This window comes from Excalfactoria chinensis, chromosome 7, assembly GCF_039878825.1.
Source record: "Excalfactoria chinensis isolate bCotChi1 chromosome 7, bCotChi1.hap2, whole genome shotgun sequence".
NCBI classification, from domain to species: domain Eukaryota; kingdom Metazoa; phylum Chordata; class Aves; order Galliformes; family Phasianidae; genus Excalfactoria; species Excalfactoria chinensis.
Genome location: NC_092831.1, coordinates 22,302,498 through 22,323,642, shown reverse-complemented (window position 1 = coordinate 22,323,642; position 21,145 = coordinate 22,302,498). Strand labels below are relative to the sequence as shown.

Below are 21,145 nucleotides of genomic sequence, written 5' to 3'. Positions count from 1 at the left end.
GATTTTTCTGGTTACACATGTACAAATCCGTGGATTGTCTCCTGCACACTGCAGAAATTCTTCACCCTTTTATTGTGATGGGAAACAGAAATCTTCTGGTTCCTTTCAATAGTTGATTATGAGCAGTGTTTGATATGTTTATACTTACATGGGAGCTTTGCATGAGAAATCTCCTGTGCCAAAATGAAGTGGTTGGGATTAGTCATTTCAGCAGTTTTTTTAAGGTTTTTGCAGTGGGAAAAGCCTGGTTTGTGGGGAAAGAAATATCAGTAGTACAAGTTAGAAATCACGTTCAATGCCTTGTTCTCATCTTTCGTTAATTCTTTCATCACATAACCTACAAACTAAATTTGTGGATGATCTTTTGTGTTCAGGCATGACACTGTCAACTGGAATATTTTTTTAGAAAATTATATCCTGATGTTAGTTTTGTTGTGGCATCTGAAATACTGTACTTAGTGCTATCAACAGGAATAGGGGGCTTTCCTAAACTTGTTTATTACATGTTTCTGTTGTCTTTGACCTGATTTCACAGTCTGATTATTCTCTTTCTATTTTTTTTTCTTTTTTCTTTTTTTTCTGCCCCAACATGCAAAATTGATTTGACATTAAGTTCTGATTTATACAAAAGTATGCATAGCGAAGATGCATCAGAACTCCTTAGAAACCATTAAGTCTAAATTAAGTGTAGATGTTGCACTGAGGGATGTGGTTTAGTGCAAAATGTCGGTGATAGTTGGACTGGATGATCTGGGAGGTCTTTTCCAACCTTGGTGATTCCATGATGCTATATATGGCTCAGATGTTGGTGGATAATTTCTGTGCATAACGGTTTATCATTTGACCTGTTTAAAACTGTTGCTTTGAATTATGTCAAATCCTTTCAGCCACTGAGTGACATGTACTGTAATTCAATCTCTCATTCCTCTCTCGATATGCCTATGTGCTATGAAAATTCAGATGCCTTGTATGCTACGGAGTTGACTCTTTTAAAATTTCCTTTATTATTTTATTTTTAAGTTGCACAGTTAACTTGCTCATTTGTGCTTAATGCCAATCAAGTTCTGTTTGACCAGGTTCAGTGTGAAAACCTAATTTCCTCATGAGATATTTCATCCAAAACTATAGCTGTATAACAGTGCTTGTGCCACACTGTCATCCTGAAAAGCAATGAAAGCATTCTTGGATGTTAGGCTTAAAATTAAAAAGTGCTAGTCATGTTCTGAAAATACATTATATAAGTTAGAATATTCATTTTTAAAATGAGATTTTTTTTCATGTTTGTTGGTTTTACTGCTGTGTCACGTTAATGGAAATGATGAAGTTCTACTTTGTTCTAATGTTTCTTCTTTTAAGAAGTTCCTTGTTTATTTTTGAAGATTGGGAGTCAAACAGTGTTAGGTCTATTTCTACTATTGCAGAGTAGGAGAGGGAAGATTAATTTCAAGGGATACCTTAATGAAGGAGCTTCATTTTTAACTAGCTGTTTTCTCTAGCCATTCCTCTGCATACCCTGGCGTTAGTCAAATGAACTATCTGCTGTGATGTATGTGGTCAAGGTGAGATGCCCCAACCTGGATGAAAAGGGCAAGAGCAGTAGCACATCATTCTTTACATGGAATGATGTCTCTAACTCTGAATATGGAGTATGACAGACAGTATGTCACCTGTGTTAGATTGCAAGTCCTCATTGCATTGCAGTGTTGCCCTCCTGCTGGAAATAGGTGTGTGGCATAAGAAAAAGCATCATTCCTTTACAGTCTGAATGTGATCCATGGCAGAAGTTATTCACAAATAAGCATGTATATAAAGAATTACATTACATGTTTTAGTAGTGCTGCTATTACTGCTGGGTTGTCTTAGGATGCAGGGTGAACATGCAAAAAGCTCCCAGATAAACTGAATGAAATCTTTAATGCTACCAAAAAACATTTATTTTCCTGGATTGTAAAGCCTGTTTTGATTTGTCACAAACTGGCCCTTAAATATAAGTTAGGTTATAGCTCTCGCCAGCAAAACTTTATCAGTACTTTGGAAAGATAACAGGAATAAGTTGCCAGCAACTCTTACATCTAAATGAATAGTTGGAGGTGTAAAGACAAATATAAAAACAATTAAAACAATTGAATACTTGTGGGGTTATTTTTGGTTTGTCAAATAACCCAAATGAAACTTCAGCCAATGACCGCCTTTCAGACAATTCACACCTTGCTGTTAACAATCAGTTGCAGTAAGACTATATTTTAATGTAGTGTTCCACAAACATTTGGATATTCTTTTTCATTGAATTTGGACAAAATGCAGTAAGTAAACACAGTTCAGAAATTCTTTTGCTTTTAAATACTAAGGTGCTAATGAATTAAAATATGTATTCTAATGTGGCTTTTAAACTGGCCCATCATCTACTTTTTAAATAGGTTTTACTGTTCTGTGGCTTATTCAGCTACAGCAAATCAATGCAAATCAGTTCTGTCTTGCCAACCCTTGTCCTTAACAAGATGTGAATGTGTTCCAACTAATTACCATTTCTTGTGTCACAAATAACATTCCTTATGCAGCGTGGTCAACTCAGTTCAGCTGCTTTCAGCAGTAAAAATACTTATTGTGGCACATATTCAGCTTGTGGAGTTCTATTCTGTAGTTTATTCATCTGGCTCAGCTCTTAGGGAGGTCTTTATACCAAAGAAGATATTTTGGAGGAAACAAAAATAATTGTTCTTTTGGGACACTGAGGAAAAACTCTTTACTGCAAAGCTTGCCAAATTGTTACACAGCTGTTATGATGATATAATGGCTTTTTTGTTTAAGTTTGTAAATATGAACTTCCTTCTGTCTGCATTTATAATTAATATAGCTGCATGCAGAGATAATTTTTTTCAGAATTTTTATTGAGGGAGAGTATCTATACAATACTTACATATTTACATACACAGTTTATATTTGGTTGTGAAATGGATGACCTCATTTTCTGTGAACTAGATATAACCTCCTCCCTGAGTCCCACCAAAAGAATGTATGTCGAGAATAAGTCTTTGTCCTGGTTTTACATGGCAAAAAAATACTCATTTGTGACAGTTCTTGAATGGAATATCCTTAATCCTAGGAGACTTTCGCTGTAGTGAATTTGCAATAGAACCTACTTAAACTTTAAAAAGAGGCTCAGCGTGAATATTAGATTCTGTTTCTTTTGTGTATATCTGGTATTCCTGTTTGTTGTGAAGTCATGTTTCCTGCTGTTTTCCAAATTGTAATGGAGGAAATGACAGCAGTGGTGATCAACCTTATGGGTGCAGGCTTAAGTATTTTGGAAAGGAACTGTGATTGACTACAGTGATACCATAAGCTGTGTTAATGTTTTGACTTAAGAAGGGCATGGCTCTTTGAGCGTTGATGCAAAATCAGCATGTCTTACGGTGTAAGTCTATTTAGCACTGATTTTTCTAACTCATCTTAATATTTAGAAATTTACATGTAGTTATGTCTATATGAGGACATGGCTGTTTATAGTCTTGGGGGGGGAAAAGTCTGAGGTAGCATTGATAGTAAAATAACATACATCTTTCAATGTGCCTATATTTTGCTGCTGAGGACTCTTTGGGGGAGTGCTGTGTGGTGAAGCCATTGAGCCATACTGTATGGTAGCATTCTTAACCTTTTTGAGAGCTTCAGCTCTCCAGACTTTTCATGTTCAGAATTCAGTTATTGTAGGAGGGTATTGATGCCCCATGTTAATGAATGCCAGAGATTGTCTCCTTGTTCTACAGATTTGTGTTTCGTGTGGAAATTAGACTGTTGTGCAGTGCTATTCAGTTGGTCTTACCTTGGTGTTTGAAACTGCTCATGTACCATCAGTATTTAAAAGACAAAACAAAACAAAAACAAAACAACAACAAAAACCAACTGAGGGTTTGAATGGAAAAAACTTTGTTAGCCATGCTACTTTCAGATGGTGGCTTTAAGAGTAGCCACAAGTTATATATGTGGTGAAAAAAAGTTTGGTTTACCTTAAACTTAGTTTAGTCAATTCTTGACATTAGTTTTCCTTTTGTCATCTAAATCTGTCTGACTTTTGTTTATTGCTTACCCACAGCATTAAACTTAGATGAAAAACAAGCATAATGGAATACAGGGTGACAGAACTTAGAGTTTGCTTGAAAGAATGCTTTTGATGTGAAACACAATGTGCAGTGTACATATGCCTGAGTATAAAGCTGCACTCAGATCACTTGCTTTGGACTGTATTCCTTCACTGGATAAAATTGGGGTAATTAGTTTTAATCAAAATAATAAAAAAGATCCTGAATTTTTTTTTCTGTTTGTGTATGGCAACACAGAGACCATCAGCTCATGTCTGCTTTTTTTTGTTTTGTGTTTGTTTTTTTGATTGTTGTTTTGTCCGTTCCCTGCTCCTTTGTCTCCTCATCTCCCCTTGATGTGCAGCACCAAAGCAGTCTACTGTCTTAGTTTCAGTATGCAAGAAAAACGCCATTCACAAAGCTGTGGAGCATGTTGGCAGCGGACTTTCCAGACAGTAGTTGTCTATTTGACTTGGGTGCTGAGCTGTTTAGACAAGGTCTCTGCAATGTAGGATCTGAATAGTGTTTCCGTAGGAATGCTGGCTGGCCTGATACCATGAATTTCAATCTTTCTGTTTTAAGTCCTTCTTTGACAAGATTCAGCTGTCAGCTCTGTCCTCCATAGTTGACCTACTGTATAGAAATGTCACATTTACGTCCTTGGTGATAAGATTTGCACTTTTTTTTTTTTCTTTTTGCAGTGGAAGCTGATTTTCTTATATTGTCAGGAACAAGTGCTTTAAAACATTGATTCTGTGTTAAATATTTACATTCTGCCTTAATCTCTACAATTAAATTTTAAGTCGAGTCATTTTGATGTGCACCAGTTGGTGCTTAACTAGCTTTTAGACTTCTCAAAACTTTGAAATGACAAAAACCTTTTTCTTTTGAGAATGCTTTCTTGTCTAAGTGCTTTTCTTTCCAGGAAGCGGAGTCCGCTACTAGGGTTCTTCCTTCTCTTCCTCAGCCTCTGCTGCCAAGATTTACTTAGAAGCTGAAGTAATGCAGATTTTCAGCATGAACATAAATCTATAGAGCAGATCTTAAGCGTACAAAATTAATCTCTTAAAATGTTTTAATGAATTTGAAGTTTCACAAGACTGATAAATTGAAAAGTAAGAACAGTGTTCAGTGGACAGCACTTTCATGCCTATTAATTGGCTTTGCCAAATTTCATAGCTTTATACTTCAAATTGCTGGTACAACTTTGAGTTACCATGTGAACTTCTTCAACTCAAATAATTAAATCATACAGTGGAATGACACATAGTTCACGATAGAAATGAAAAACCATGTGAAGAAAGTTTTTGGTGGTTTTGGGGTTTTTTGTTTTAATTACTCAGGAAGAAATATATTGCTAACTTTTTCCACTTCGGGAAACTTTGGGAATAACTTTGCAGTGACATTATTTCCCTATTTATCCTCAAAACATTTTTTTCAAATGTTTAATGACTAATGATAAAACTGTGCTCAAAATGTGCTGACTCATAAATGTTAATAATGAAATACTAGAGTACTTTAGGTGTTTTGAAAATTAATTTGTGAATTTTCAGAAAAATATGGAGGATGTTTTATATAGATGGTATTTCCAGCTACTGAAATTGGCTGTTCATAAAGCTGCCTTTACGTCTGTCTTTAAAAGTCAGACCAGTTATCCTGGGGGTACTTTACCTCCATATCTGTAAGTCTGGGATGGGGAGCAGAATAAACCCCCCACAGTTCAGGTGGAAACAGTCCAGATGGAGTAATAGGTCTCTGTCACATGTCTATGGAACCAGTTGGGATCCACCCAAGGGTGCTCAGGGAGCTGGTTGGAGTGATTACCAAGCTGCTTTCCACCATCTAGCAGTGTTCCTGGTCAAGCAAAGAGGTCTCAGAGGGTTGTAGGTTTGCCACTGTGACTCCTGTCTGTAAGAAAGGTATTAAGGAGGGTCTGGGGAAATACAGGCCTGTCAGCCTGACCTTGGTGCCAGGGAAGGTTATAAAGCAGATCATCTGGAGTGAGATTATACAGTGTGTGTGGGACAGCTGAGGGATCAGGCCCAGCCAGCATGAGTTCATGAAAGGAAGGTCTTGCTTGACCAACCTGATCTCCCTCCACTATCACATTATCTTCCTGTTGAATGAGGTAAAGGAGATTCTGGTCAGGTGGGCATCAGCCTCTTCTCCTACCTAACTAGAGATAGGACTAGAGGGAATGGCCTCAAATTGCATGAAGGAAGGTTCAGTTTGGATATTAGGAAAGAATTTACCTCTTTCAGAATGGTCAGGTGCTGGAACAGACTGTCTAGGGAGGTGGTTGTGTCGCTATCTTTGGAGATGTTCAAGAAATGTTTAGATATTATACTAAGGAACATGGTTTAGTGGGGAAATATTGTTTGTAGGTGACCCTGAAGATCTTTTTCCTATATTTGTGATGATGTAGTCTTAATTCTTAGCAGAAATCCTAAATCACCTTCCAGCCTGTTGCAGCTGAGGTTAGAGTAAGGAGTATATAACATGGTATGAAATTTTATATAAAGCAACTTGTGAAGAGTGTTATTTCTTTTATCACAGTTAAAGCACTACTCAGTAATTCTTTGAACTGTGGCTGTTATACTGTCCTTATGGAAAGGAATTTGGCAACTTGTTCTGAGTCCTACTAGATAGTATGTACATCTTACAAATTGTTGGTGTTTGGTGTGGTATCTTAAATTAGCATTGGTATAATTATTATTTTTAACCTTTGTGAGGGTCCCTTGAGCAAAAGATAGTTTTTAACTGTACTGAATCAAAGTATATTGCATTACTGTCTACATATGATTATGATAGGTTAGCTGAGAGTCTAAGGAGGAAATATGCTCACCTGTATTGTAGCTTATTAAACATAATAAAATGCCCCCCCCCCCCCCCCCCCCAAAGTACACATCCCTTTGTGTTCTTTTATGCGTCACAGAAATGTTTTGCCTGTATTTCAGTTGAACTTCATTTAGAACGATGTTGTATGGTGCATCTATAGAATAAGAAAGCTGTGCTTTTGCTGTTTGCTTTTGGCTGGTTGGTTTTGATACTTTTTTTTTTTTTCTTCTGATTCATCTAACTTCAGCCGCTCTTGAAGAAAGAAAAGGCCAAATAGCACACAGCAGAACTACCAGCTGTTAGACTTCTTGAAGAGCTGTTTGGACTGTTACAAATAGTATGTGTGGAAATGTTGCCTTTATAGCAAAACAGAATTCTTAAACTGTTTACACAAAATACCGTGCATGTTGCATTTTATGTTCTGTTGTTACATGCGGAATGTTTCTGAAGATGCAGTTATGGATGTAAGCAGTTCTTGTTCTGTTTTTCCAAGCAACGTCAAGTTTACTTTGTGTGCTTTGCCATATGCCATGCCATATCTGAAAATTGAAAATTGGAAATCTGCTTTTCTTTCTTCGCTCTTCCAACATGCCTGCTGTGGGCTTGCTACAGCAATTGTCTACAAAAATGTTAAAGGCTTGTGTTCTCACTTGAATCACCATCACCAGATTTGTCAGGAATGATTTGCCCTCGGTGAAGTGATGGTTGCTGTCACCAATCACTTAGCTGTAGTCTGTTGCTGTCATTGTACCTGTGAGAAGACCAAGGGTTTGCAGTGTCTAGAAAGTGTACTGTAGAGGATTTTGAGGAAGCTTCTGAAAGAAGAACTCATGGGTGGAATAGCATTAAGTTGTGAGTTGCTTACGGAATTTCAGTGGGGAGGAAAGACACTTTTTAATGATTATTTACTAACAACCTCAACTCTTAGGTTGCAGCCTCATACTTCTATTGACATTATTATATTAGACTTAGTACTACTTCTGTTTCTTCATCAACTTGTTAATATTTTTTTGTTTCTTTTTGAGTGTCAGGTTTCAAAGTTAAAACTGACTTGGAAGAGAAGCTATAACAGTGTTTGTGTTACAATAACTGCATAATGAAGATTTTGGAAAGTGGGAGCTAATGTATGTTTTTAAGTGCATATCTCTCCCTAGCGAAGGCAGGCTATACTTCTAATACAGAAGATTTTTTTTGCTGCTTTTTAGATCTGTCTTTGTAAAGAATTTTCTGTGAGACATGATGTTATCTGGGATGCTCTGTACACAGAACTTCATGCTATTTGGGTTCTCTGGCTGAAATCTTGGTTCTGGAAATTGGGCACAATGATGGATGAAGCCCCATCTTTTTAAAGCAACATCTGTTTGGCTAAATGTGAGACAGACACTGAAATGTATTGGAGGAAATAAAGGTCTTATTGTGTGCCTTCTCTGCAGAGCAAATTTTAGATGCAATTAGATAAATTCTTAGTAGACTTTTCAGCAATTTTGGCTTGTCTCCTGTCAAGAAGAAACATATTTTAAGTGTAGTTTGGTGTACAGGAGGTCACTTTATGGAAGCTAATTTTACATTTCATGTTCTCTGATCAATATATATATAAAATATGTAAAAATAAAAGCACTAAAGTCTTAGTAAGAAACCAGTCACGTGGAATATAGGGTAGACTTCTACCTGATCCACTTTGTGTTTTACCTCTCTCTCTCTTACAGCTGTCAAGCAAAGTAAGGGTGGGGTGGATATTTTGTAGGTGTTCTTGCTGTGGCACATCAGGGGAATTTCCTGTTTGTTGGAAATCAAGATGATGAAGTAAACGTGCTAGTATCTTCACTTTGTTTATTTCAGGAAATTGGTGGCTGATTGAGTAAACTAAAGTTAGAGTGTACAAGCTTTGATTAAATACAGAAAGAATTAGTAGTTGTAGTGGGTGTGGGAAAAAGTTTTTATTCCTTGATACCACTTGCCAGAAAGAATATTTTCTGTTATTTCGACTGTGGACAGTGCTGTGATTTCTTCTTCCTGCTTAACAGACAGGCTACTTCATTGAAGAGTTTTTGTTCTGAACCTGAGGAAATCTAGAGAGCAGCTATGGTGTGTTTGATATTTTTGTGGTTAAAATCTCTGGGATAATTGAACAGCCTGTTATAATCTGAAAGGTGCAACAACTGTAGCATGAACACCTTGTGCTGTTTAGAAAATCTCTATTTACTGTATACAGCACTGATATATTTTGGGGGATTCCAAGAACACTGAGGCAGTTTGCTTTGATGTCTGATATCTGATTAAGACTTCTCTTGTTTCAATTGCTTATTCAAACAGTTGTTAAATGAATTTTAGAAACGCTTAATTAAAGCAGTGTTGTGTTGCTACAAATATTTGTGTTCCAAACTGATAGTTAATGTAAAGAAAAATATTTTTTTAAGGGCTTAGTAAAAAGTTATTATTTGACCAGACTTGAACACAAACAGCTGGAGGCAAAGGCAAGCTCTTGTACAGACATGTGCTTAAATTTAGGAGTAGCGCTAGAAATGCTGTGTGTGCTTGATTGACTGTTACTTTAAGCAGCTTTTAATTGATATTTTATTGAAACTTTAAACCATCTGCAGTGCAAAACATGTACTTCCAGATGTGAGGATTTCTTTTCAGAGACTTTCTTGCATGTTGCACACATTGGTGGGCACGGGAGGTACAGTTGTAAGCTGTCTGTTTTGCACCTTCCAGTTAAAGCTGAGAATAAGACCTTGCAGTGAGGATGCCTGGTTTTATATTTAGTGGAGTTCCACTTTTCAAGCTAGCTTCCTGGTCAAGTAGAAGACTTGAAAATGAAGTAAGTTCAAAATGCATATTGCTTTTTAGACTTTTCTTCATATACATGTTGCCTAATGATGTCTTCCCTACGCCAATTTCCTCGAATGGTGAAGTGTTGCACATCTTGTGTTTTGATCTTGACTTCCTATGTTTGAAGATCATGATTTTTTTTTTTGCTGAAGTGCAATGCAATATTTTAGTTTTGAAGAATAGCTTAAAGGTGAACCCCATGCAGTACTGAAAACTCAGCATAAACATTTCTGTTTTTCAAATTGCTACTAATTATTTTAATGAACAAGTAAGGAATAAAACAGTTTCCTGAAGTAATGTTGGCTCCCCTGCTTCAGCAGTTGGAGTGAAGTTGAATTTGACAAGTGAACAAGAGTTGTGGCATATCGTGGATTTATTTAACGAAAACATCATTGATAAGTCAGAGGGAAAAGGGATGAGCTGGAAACAGATAAACTTGGGTCAGAGGTTGTCGCATTCCTTTATAATCCAGTGACCAACTACTGAAATAAATTATTCTGACTATTGACATGTGAATAAATGCAACTCTTTCTTACTTGGATCTTATACAGAGACAGGTAGAGATGGCTGCCAGGGACCTTAAGGGGTCACCCACAGTACTTCTGGTTATGTGAGCCTCTTTGTAAGTGCAAGGCGTAGCTCTTACTTTTTCCATTTCAGAGCTACTTTGCATAAGTAATTTGTAGTTTAACTGGTACAAAAGAATGCACAGAAATGATTTTTAAATTGTAGCAACATATGCTATCTTGATGCATTAGACAAATACAGAATTTTGACAGAATTACTGCCTCGGCAGTTTCAGAAGCATACAAACTTACTGACTGTTAAGGTCTTTCTAGTTTTACTAAAATAGCTAGTTTTTCATTCAGATGTTCCACATGTTTTCAGCATATTGTGTTGAGTACAAGCCTAGAAAACTACTGCCTGAAGCATGGTTTGAAAAAAATAAAAGAAAAACATCAGCTCAAAATACTATATAGAAAGAGGTCTTTACGTGGTATAAGACTTTCATTTGGGGTATTTTGAGTTTGATTTTTTTTTAGCTGACAGATTTTCTAGCTCAGTGTTTGAATTTGAGAGATGTTGGAATGTCTCTGATATAAGAGCATTGGGATATATCCAGCCTGTACCTGTGATGTTTAAAGCTAAGAACTCTTGTTCAGGTTTTCATCTAGATTACTCCTGATGTAAGCTGATTTATAGGACATTGGGAAGTTCTCTGTGTATAATCCATGATTTCTAATCTTGTTCTGGATCTTTTCCTTTTTTTTCCTCTTTTTTTTTTTTTTTTTTTTTTCTTTCTTTTTTCCCCTGGGAATAATAGATTTCAGAATGCTTTAAGACCCAAGCATTAAGAGGAAATTAAGAATATTGAGAGGAAACATGGAAATACTAAAATGTGCGATCTACAGTTTATCACTTGCTTGTTGATTCGGTAATAAAATCAAAGGAGAAATGTCAATGCCAATTATGGCATAAGAATTTATATATATATAAATATATACACATTTTTCTTTTTAACTGAAGGGCCTGGGAGATTTTTTGATCTTTGTCATGTGAACAGAGGATCAGTATGAAAGAAACAACTTGTTTGCTCCAACTGCCTTTCATTGTTTACTGTAACTTCAAGGAAATGTGAGGAAATGTGAATATGCATTTTGGTTATTATTTTTGCAATGTGCATGAAATTCATTTACTCCTCTAAAAGTAACCCCTCAAGCCAGAATTGTATTAACTATGCAGCTTTTAGATTGCTTTAAGCAGTCAAATGAATGAGCATTATGGGTAAAAAATGAGCTAGAATCTTACTTGTATGGTGCAATACAGTGGTCCTCTGTCACATATAACTTCTTAAACGGTAATTGATGCTGGCATGTTCACAAATGGACACAGAGCTCTAATTTCTTAAAATATCCTAGTGTGCGCTGTGTAGTTCCCTTATGTTCAGAGACCAGATTTTCCAAAGGCAGAAGTTCTGTTGGTTGTTCGGATGGTGTTTGTACCATTTGTGTATTGTTTATCCCTTGAGTAGATTTTTATTTTTATTTTTATTTTTAACAAATTCCACAGTTGTTTTGAAGAAGCAAATCCTTAGTTCAGTAACAAGCATAAGCTTGTACAAAGTTGTTGTTGAATAATAAGAAAGGGTGGAGGTGAAAACACCAGTTGCCTGAAAGAGAGTTGGTTTAAAAGTTGGGGTTTTATGCTATCAGTTTTCTTTGAATATACTTAGCACTGTTACACAAAATGGTTGTTTTGCTACTTCTAGAAGTACAGTGAATAGACACAGTCTTGAGCCCTTAAGGACATTGGCATTTCCAGTTGGATTTGGAGTTCTAGGGTGTTTTTTCCATTTGTTGTTTTTAATGTTTCCACCATTAAGTGTGGCATAGACAAATTCTCTGATTTTTTTGAAATTTTATTTTCATTTTTTCTTGTAATGACTTATTTAAATGCAGGGTGCTTTTATTAAAGGAAATAATGTAATGAAACTTAACTATTGTCGTAGGCTGGGTAGGTTAAAGGTTGGAACTGCAGTATTGAAATGCAAGTCTGCGGTACAGGGTCTCAGTAAAGGACACTGGAAATACTTTCAGAACTTCACGGTGTCCGAGGGATCAGCTGTTGCTTTCTGATAGCAGCAGTTTGTTAGCTTCAGAATGCTGCTGTGGTTGTGAAAACGTCAGAAGGGTACATCTGAAACATTGTTTGTGGGCTTTTCATGTTTCCTTACATGTGGGTTTGCGGTTTTTTTGTTTTGGTTTTGTTTTCCATTTGTTATTTGATAGCACATCGTCTCATATTCATCCCAGCACATATAAATGACAGATCGCATAAGAAAAAAATTGAAAAAGTAAATGTTTCTTTTATTTTCTAAATGTCCGATAATTTCTTACTTCACTCTGTGAAAAGGTGTTATGTTTAAATACTGCAACTGTTGGCTTCTACTGAAAGTCTCATTTCATTTTCATAAATAAAACGAGAATACAGGGCCTTCTGCATTCAAACATGAACAAACCTAATGAATTGTTTTGGAAACTAGCAGGTTTACAGCAGATTATGAGTCTGCCTATTTAAATAACGTTTCAAATGGATCAGGCTGGCTGATGCACTCCAGACTGGATAATAAGATAATACGTAGATCACGCTTAGTGCAGGAAGCCTTACTTGTGTGTGGAAGACAACATTATGTCGAGACCTTATTTTTATAGGTGTCCTAAAATGGTAGATGCTAAGAAGCCCTTACATGAGGGACTAAAGGCTGAAAGCTAAGTATTTTTACAGTCTGTGATGTCTTCATATGTTACTGTTGCTTTCTGGAAAAATGAGAGTCTAAGTGCTGCTATGAAAAATGTTTCTTGAAAGGGCTCCTGATAGCTTCAGCTTAACGTAATCTCATTAGTGTATTGGTTATTCTCATTCAGGTTAGCCCTATCCAATTTGTTATGACTGCAAAACAAAACCAGTGAGGGTTGACAGAGCGTTAATGCTGAAGAGAAGCAGACATCCAGGAATCATGTTTATTGTAACTGGTTTAGATGAATCTTACTAAGGTAAAAATAGAAAAATGCTTTAGATGAGGATTTCTATACACCTTTAGAAAAAGTTTTTCTTGAATCATTGCTTGGCAAGGGTTCTTGGAACAGTATAGTCTTATCTGGTAAGCTGTCAGTGCTGTTTCACACTAAAAGTAGTCAAATTGAAGTTGTCACTGCCACCAAGTGCCCCAGTTCAAGGACTGAGACTTTTGAAAATTTCTTATGGTTGTTGCTGTGTAGGTGTTTGAGCACTAAATTTAGTCACTGAATATGTTTAGGGGAAGGAATAGCCAACAATTTTGAACAACAGAGTCTCTTTAGAGAACCTTGTTACACCTTACTTGGGATGCAACTTGAATAGTAACAGTGTATTATGTGAGAGAACAGGTTAGACCCTTGTACAAATGACAAATGGGCAGTGAGTCTACATTGTGCTTTCTCTGACTTCATTTTTTTTGTCCTACTGAGTCTGTACAGTTTTACTGCTGTGCTTCCATGGACAAATCAAGCACAGGTGAGCATCTGACTGAAATTTCAGTGGGCTCATTCAAAACATTGTTCTGTGTTGCAGGCCACTCAGATAAAACCTGAAAGATGCTCATTTCCATTAAATTCTGTTTTGACAGATGCTTGAAATTAATAGGACAAAAGTGTTGAAAAATGGCTTGAATCTTAAAATTACTTTGTCACTTCTCCCAGCATGAGCTAAACAGAATTGTGAGCTACTTAAATTCTACTAACCTGCAAGTGCTTTAGAATTGTTACTGCCTTCCTTTTTCTATTTCTTAAATTAACTTATTAATTTTAATTGGGATGTGAGCTATTTTTGAATTGTTACTGTTTCTAGTTCTGTTACTGGAAAGTTCAGATACTCTTAGCTGAATGTTTTATCTCCCCTGCCTTAATTCATCAGTTTAATCCACTGGTGGAGCTTGTGTGAAGAGATCCATTTTAGAGGACTAGCAAGTTAATATTTGCTATTTCTTAAGTGAGACACTGTCCTCTGTGTGCCTTTTGCAAGCAAACATTGACAGGCTTAGAGGATATGCAGCTGACGTTAGAAAGCTTGGGTGGGGACTACAAGGAGCTGGCAAATACTACAGGGTTTAATTCCAGGCTTGCTGACACAACAGTACTTTACTTGTAGAAGTTTTCTTCAGGCTGCTAATTCTGTCTTCAGAGTAACTGGAAATGAAGCAGTGTCTCTAATGCCAAGTTAATATAGCAAAAGGAACAACTTATAGGAAATTGAAAATGTTCTTATTACTAAATATTTCTGAAGATTTGAATTGTGGAAAGAAACCAGCAAAATCCTCTCGTACTGAAAGCATGAATTATGAACCTTGTCATAGAGTGAATACATTGTAGAACAAATTCCATCTAACTGGAGAGTGTCAAAAACAGCTTGAAGAAGGAAAAGCTAGCTGTGCTGTGTAAAATGTCTGTAAATATTGTGCTCTGTCTGTTTTATATCACAGAGTCTGTTTGATTCACCAGTTTATAGTCATGTTTCCTAAAGCACATTTTTAATAGCTTCCCTTAACCTTCACATAAAAATTCCTAACATCAAGTATAGTTAGACATTGAGAAATGCTATATTCTCAAATGAGAACAGTTGCTGTAGTTTGTTTACCACATCACCTTAAGTATAAAGTGTTTTGGCTTGAATCTACAATACTTCTGGTCCTCATAAAAACCTAAGTACTAATAAAGCAAACTTTCAAGGGATGTGGAAATCCTGCTTCTGTTTGGTTTGCAGAAGGTAGAAAGTAAGTATACCCTGCTGTCTCCAAATTTATGGAGAGGGTTTTGGGGTAACATTATGGAGAAGAGCCTTTGAGGGGTCAGGTGGTGGTGGTGGAATTAGACATGACTGACTTAAAAGACAGAAACTGGTGTGATCTTGGTGGAAGTGTGCTGCCTGATTATATTAGCATAACAATATTTTTTGGTTTTCAGTATCACTTAGGGATTTTTAGAAGAGCTTTTCTTCTTTTTTTTTTTTTTTTTTTTTTTTTTTTCATCCTTTTCCTGGAATGCCAGAAATACTAAATAGCTTCAGAATAAGAGTCAGAAGCTGAATTTAATCTGTTGTGCAGCTTTGCTGCAGCATGCCGTGCCATGTTAGCTTAAATATTCATAGAATCATGGAATTGTTTGAGTTTGAAGAGACCTTTAAATGTCATCTAGTCCAACCGCTCTGCAATGAAAGGGAGACCTGCAGTTAGATCATATTGTTCAGAGCCCTGTACAGCTTGAGCTTGAGCTCCTCCTTGTCTGGGGTACCCACCACATCTCTGGGCAGCCTGTTCCAATGCTTCACTTCCCATAACATAGAAGAAAAAAAAAAAAAAAGCCTTTTTTCCATATATCTAATCTAAATCTCCCTTCTTTAAGTTTGAAACCATTTCTCTGTGTCCTATCACCACAGACCCTACTAAACAGACTGTCCCTTTTTTTCTTATGTCTCCCACTTTAGATACTGAAAGGCTGCTATCAGGTCTGCCTGGAGGCTTTTCTTCTTTTCAGTCTTGGGAGCCCCTTCAGACTGTCCTCTGAAGGGTTCTCTCAGACTGTTCTCACAGGGGAGGTGTTTCATCCTTGGGATGATTTTTGTGACCCTCCTCTGGATGAGCTCCAACAGGTCTGTGTCTCTCCTGTACTGAAGACTCCACATCTGGATGCAGTACTCCAGGTGCAGAGTAAAGGGACGGGATCATAGAATCATTGAATTACTCAGGTTGGAAAAGACCTTAAAGATCATCAAGTCCAACCTCAGCCAAACCATAGTACCCTAACTCTACCAACTCTTTGCTAAATCAGATCTCTGAGCACCACAAAGGATCACCTCCCTTGGCCTATTGGCCGCACTTTTGATGCAGCCCAGGATATGATTGGCTTTCTGTGTTGTGAGGACATATTGCTGGCTCATGTCCAGCTTGCAATCTACAGTCCCTCAAGGTTCTTTTTGGCAGGACTGTATGCAATCTGTTCATCCCCCAGCTTTTATTGATAGTAGGGATTGCCACAAACCAGGTGAAAAATCTTGTACTTGGCAGAATTGTTTAATTGCAAGTTGAAGAGAGTTGTCTCAAGTGACACTTATGCAGAGCAGTTTCGTTCACTAAGCCTGTTGCTGCCTGTGGTTGATGTGATACTGGGGAGCAGTGAAGCATCCTCTTGCTACATCAACAGTACTTCTAGAACAGGGTGTGGTAGTTTCCAGCCAGGCTTGTCAGGTTTGCATCTGAGCACCATACCTGAAGAAAACTGAATTTTATTTTGGATTAGGGTAAAGGACTTACAAGAAAAGATTTAAGGTTACAATGTGGATAGCTTAGTTGTGTTTAGGAGAGGAGTATTTTTCTGCATTCATTAGAATATTCTGAGAGGAAAAGAGAATGTTTTAGTGTGAAAGACTTGGGAAAAGGTAGAGGATTAAGTGCAAATGAAAAGCATGATTAGAAGATGCTTCCTGACACAGAAGGCTTGTGGTGGATGGAGCGAGTCTCTCCAACAAAGTTACAGAGACTTGGTTGCTTGGCATTTTTAAAATTAAGCTGAGGATGACGTGAGTGGGCATTGGGATGTCTGAAGATGTGCTTCAGTTTTTGTTGAAAGCATGGTTTTATGAAAGAGCCTTCTCTGTATTGTGAAATTACAAACTGTTCTAGTGTCTGATCTAGCTTCATGGAGTGAAGAAGAGGAATTAAGCAAGGCAAGTCTGATTTACTGACGATTCTGCTTTGCTTTGTACTGTAACACCCCCTAACACTGAAAAGAAAAAAAAAAAAAAAATCATGCTGCTGAAGACAGGATATTTTTACTTCCTTTTGAAACACTATTGTTACATGAAGTAGGGGCTTTTGATGATCTCTCGGGGTCCCTTCCAAACCATACAACCCTGTGATTCTCTTGGGTCTGCTGCTCAAGCCTGTCTGTATTATTGCACCTTTTAGGTAAGCAGCTGCATTCTTTTCTCCCACAAAAGTATAATTTCAGTAGGAGTTTTAAGCTGCTTTGCCTACAGCACTAGGATGGCAGTATTTTGTACCTGTGGGAAGCTCTGTCTTCAGCTAACCTCAGAGTAGAAGGTTGTCTCTGGCCTCCTGTTGCCTGATAATTAAGGTGAATTGAAATGTAAATAATACAGGAATAGAAGTAAAGGTTGTTTTAAATCATGAAGGTCTTTTTTTGCTACAAATAGTCTAAAACTGATTGAACGGAGAACACTTTTGTAGTCTTTGGAAATCTGTCACCAGTTCAACTCTGCAGTACAGTGATGTTTTTCAGATCAAGATTTATTTTCCTGAAGACAAGTAATTTAAATTTTGCATACTTAGAAGCAATGTTTTAAGTGGCACATTTGAAAGCCTGTGTAGAAAATTCCTATGCTCTCCATGGGTTTACCATATCAAGGGACACTGCAAGCTATGGTTTGCTGGGGCTTTTGTGTGCTACTTTGGATGACCAGTTCACATCTCTTTTTGAATGTTTAATATCGTGTTGCAAACGTTAACTTTTTTTTTTTTCTTTCCCTTTTTTCTTTTCTTTTTTTTTTTTTCTTTTTTTTCTTTCTTTTTTTTTTTTTTTTTTTGGTGTGTGTGTGCCTAATCACTCCTAAATTGCTACTTATAGCATTTTCTCTCAGAGTATGTTAAAATCTCTAAATTTTCATTCTGAACAAATCCTGAGTTTAAAAGTGAGGATCTACCAAGCAAGGCGTGCGTGTCTTAGCCCCATGAAAGGGGCTTGGAGGATGTGTTTGGGAAGAAAAGCTTTTTAACAACAAATTAATTTCCTTTCAGTTCATAATAGGTAACCTGTGGAGAATGTTAAGTCTACTTTGGACACTCAGTCTTGTTAAACAAAGGAGAGTCAGCTAGCTGTAATGGTGACCCTTTGTTTATAGGTGAGGGGTTTCTTGGTCAGATGGAAATTGTGCAGTATCACTGAAGTGATCTGGAGAGTGTCCAAGATTTAAACAACTTGATTGCTTGTATTCTCTGTAGCTTGCTTAAGCATTTCTGTTTACAGATGTGTAAAGTCAGCTATTTGTTGCATAGTGAGACTGCACTTCCTGCGGGTTCCTTAGCTGTGGTCAGCTGAATTCTTTGGACAAGAATTGAATTTTTTTTAATGGAAAGTCTGTACAATTTGCCGATAATAGCTGGCAATGAAAACATGTGCAAGGTTGAAGAGAATTCTTGGAGGAGAGAGGCTCTGGGGAGACCTCACTGTAGCCTTCCAGTACTTAAGGGGAGTGTATAAACTGGAGAGGGAATGATTGTTTACATGGGTTGATAGTGATAGGACATGGGGGAATGGTTTTAAACTAAGACAGGGAAGGTTTAGGTTAGATATAAGGAGGAAGTTTTTCTCTCAGAGGCTGATGATGCTCTGGAACAGGCTTTCCAGAGAGGTTGTGGATGCCCCATCCCTGGAGGCACTCTATAAAGTTAGTGTGAAATAATGTCTGCTGTTGTATTAAGCATTTTGCACTTTGTTCTTCATCTTTTTCTGTACGATTCTGGCATAAAGTGGAATGTAAGAGTGGTGAATTATCCACTGCAACTTTCATGCTTACACTTCAGAAGTGAGCACTGTCATCAACTTAGTATGAATGTGCAATTTCTGTAGAGCATATGGACAAACATGCCTTGACTGCAGAATGTTTTTTCAGGAGCATAGCAGCTGACACAAGCATTCTTGAATACTGATACAATCTGAGTGTTACTTTTTTCTTTTCTTTTTTTTTTTCAGATGGAGCAATTATCAGATGAAGAGCTTGACCATGGGGCAGAAGAAGACAGTGATAAGGAAGATCAGGATCTGGACAAGATGTTTGGGGCCTGGCTAGGAGAACTGGACAAACTCACACAGGTTGGGAGGTTTCAGTCATCTCACAGAATAATTATAAATAATTATTATTTATTTTCTATTGAATGCTAACTAATTTAACCTTAACAAGGAACTTTTTGAATGCTTCATATGGGTATGAATTAAGACTTCTAGATGTGGTGCTTTGTCAGGGTTAAGTATGTATCCTCAGCATCTTTCATTGTGTGAGAGAAGAAGATGCCTCTCAGTTAGTTAGCACTGCCACTTGGAGCAAGACATAACATATGGCCAACTTAAAAGAGTTCTGAATTAAGAACTCATTTAATTTTCCTATTTCCAAGTTGTTAAATTCATTTTTCACAGTCTGATAGTTACATCTTTCCCAGAGAGTGCAATTTATTTGGAAAACTGTGGAATTGATCTTTTGTCCTCATGTATATAGAGAAATGCAGACTTCTGCTGGCTTGTTCTAGGCTGTATCTCCAAACACACAGTTGGGCATTGTCTAGTGGTAATGTAAGTGAATCTATTTGTTGCACCTGAACAGCAATAAGAAATAAGTGTGAATGGTGTCAATGACGATGTGCTCAGGTCATCTGATTCACCCTAGAGGACCATTATTCCAAAGTGCTTTTCCAGCATCAGAGTGGCAACTAATAGGTCACCTCTTGACAGTTTTCTAGTGCTTTTTCTTTGCTTCACAAGCAAATCTTACATTTTGCGTGATATGCCAGGTTTCCAAGGTAAAAGTCCATTTCTCTGTGACCACCTGCTTTGTTTTTTCCAGCCATACCTGCTGGCCCTCCTGAACAGTGTATTTCATTTTGTCATTCATTGTGATGTAGATTTTAGGTAATGATGTGAGGCTTCAAGTTTCAATAAGCTTCAATAAGGGAATTCCCTTCAATAAGGGAAGAGGCTTCTCTCATCACTTCTTTACTGTAAGCTTGGGGGAAGAGTCTTCATCTTACAAAAAGACTGACAGAAAATGGATTCAATCATACAACAACACTGTGAAATAAATATACATATTGTAATTCTTACTGTCTTTAACTCTCTGTGAAAGGTTTTTAATGGTAAGTGAGAGTCCTTTCACACAGCCCATGCCTTCAAGGTACCTCTATTGAGAATCTTCATGTGGAAGCACAATGGGTAATTGGTTTTAGACTTTTATTTGTGGTTTCGCTTTAGCAAATATGAGTAACTTCAAAATACGTGTACTTTCACTACAGCTTACAGCTATATGTTTAGTATACAGACTTTGTGCTGATATCTGAATTTGTCCTAATCCATGCAAAATGCTTAAAATACACAAACAAGTAGTGAAGGGCAGGACATGAGCTGTTTCTTTCTTGCTTATGTATTGCCATACCACAGAATCTGCAATATAGCCATACAGTTGCACTTCTGTCTTTTGTAACTACTGAGAAGTGACATTTCCCCCAGAACTTTGAATAACCTCATAATATTTTGTATAAACAAGTTAATGCAGTCTGTTGTGTCTCAGATTGCTTGTTTGGTAAATAGTTATGTCTTGATTCAGATGAGCTCCCAATAAAGGGGCGTGATTAAATTTAATGAGCTCCAAAGGGCATTCTGGTGTAGTTTTAGCATTTGTTGCTATTTTTCAGCTGCACTCTGAAAACAATGGGAGAAGAAGAATTTTGTCTACAAGTTCCTTGAACTTATAACTTCCTTTTCAGATTTCCTATTCCTATTTGCTTGCTTTGGGAAGATTGAAAGTAAGACCTAGATTCCTTTCCAGACAGGAATGCTTTTTTAAAAGATACGGAATTGTTAAGATGCCTTTGAGATAATTTAAATTCACTTTGCCCACTTTAACCCTTTGCCTAGTGAAAGCATTATAAAATGCAGCCATGAAATTTTCAACACATGTGAGCAGAAACTGCATTAGCAATTGGTGTCTGGTTACCCTGCTCTATAAAATCAGTCTTTTCCTTGCTTTTCATTTTCCATAACTAGCCTTTTAGTGCTGCTTCAGTTCTCATCAGCTTCCAA

General features: G+C 37.0%; 1 protein-coding gene across 1 annotated transcript in view; it reads left to right on the top strand.

Annotated features, from left to right (window-relative positions):
• The window catches only part of RAPH1 (Ras association (RalGDS/AF-6) and pleckstrin homology domains 1), a 93,098-nt gene that overhangs the window by 13,155 nt on the left and 58,798 nt on the right, over positions 1 to 21,145 (top strand). Inside the window, 1 exon segment of the mRNA XM_072341500.1 lies at positions 19,049 to 19,168. Within this exon segment, the coding sequence (XP_072197601.1) occupies positions 19,049 to 19,168 (120 nt within the window).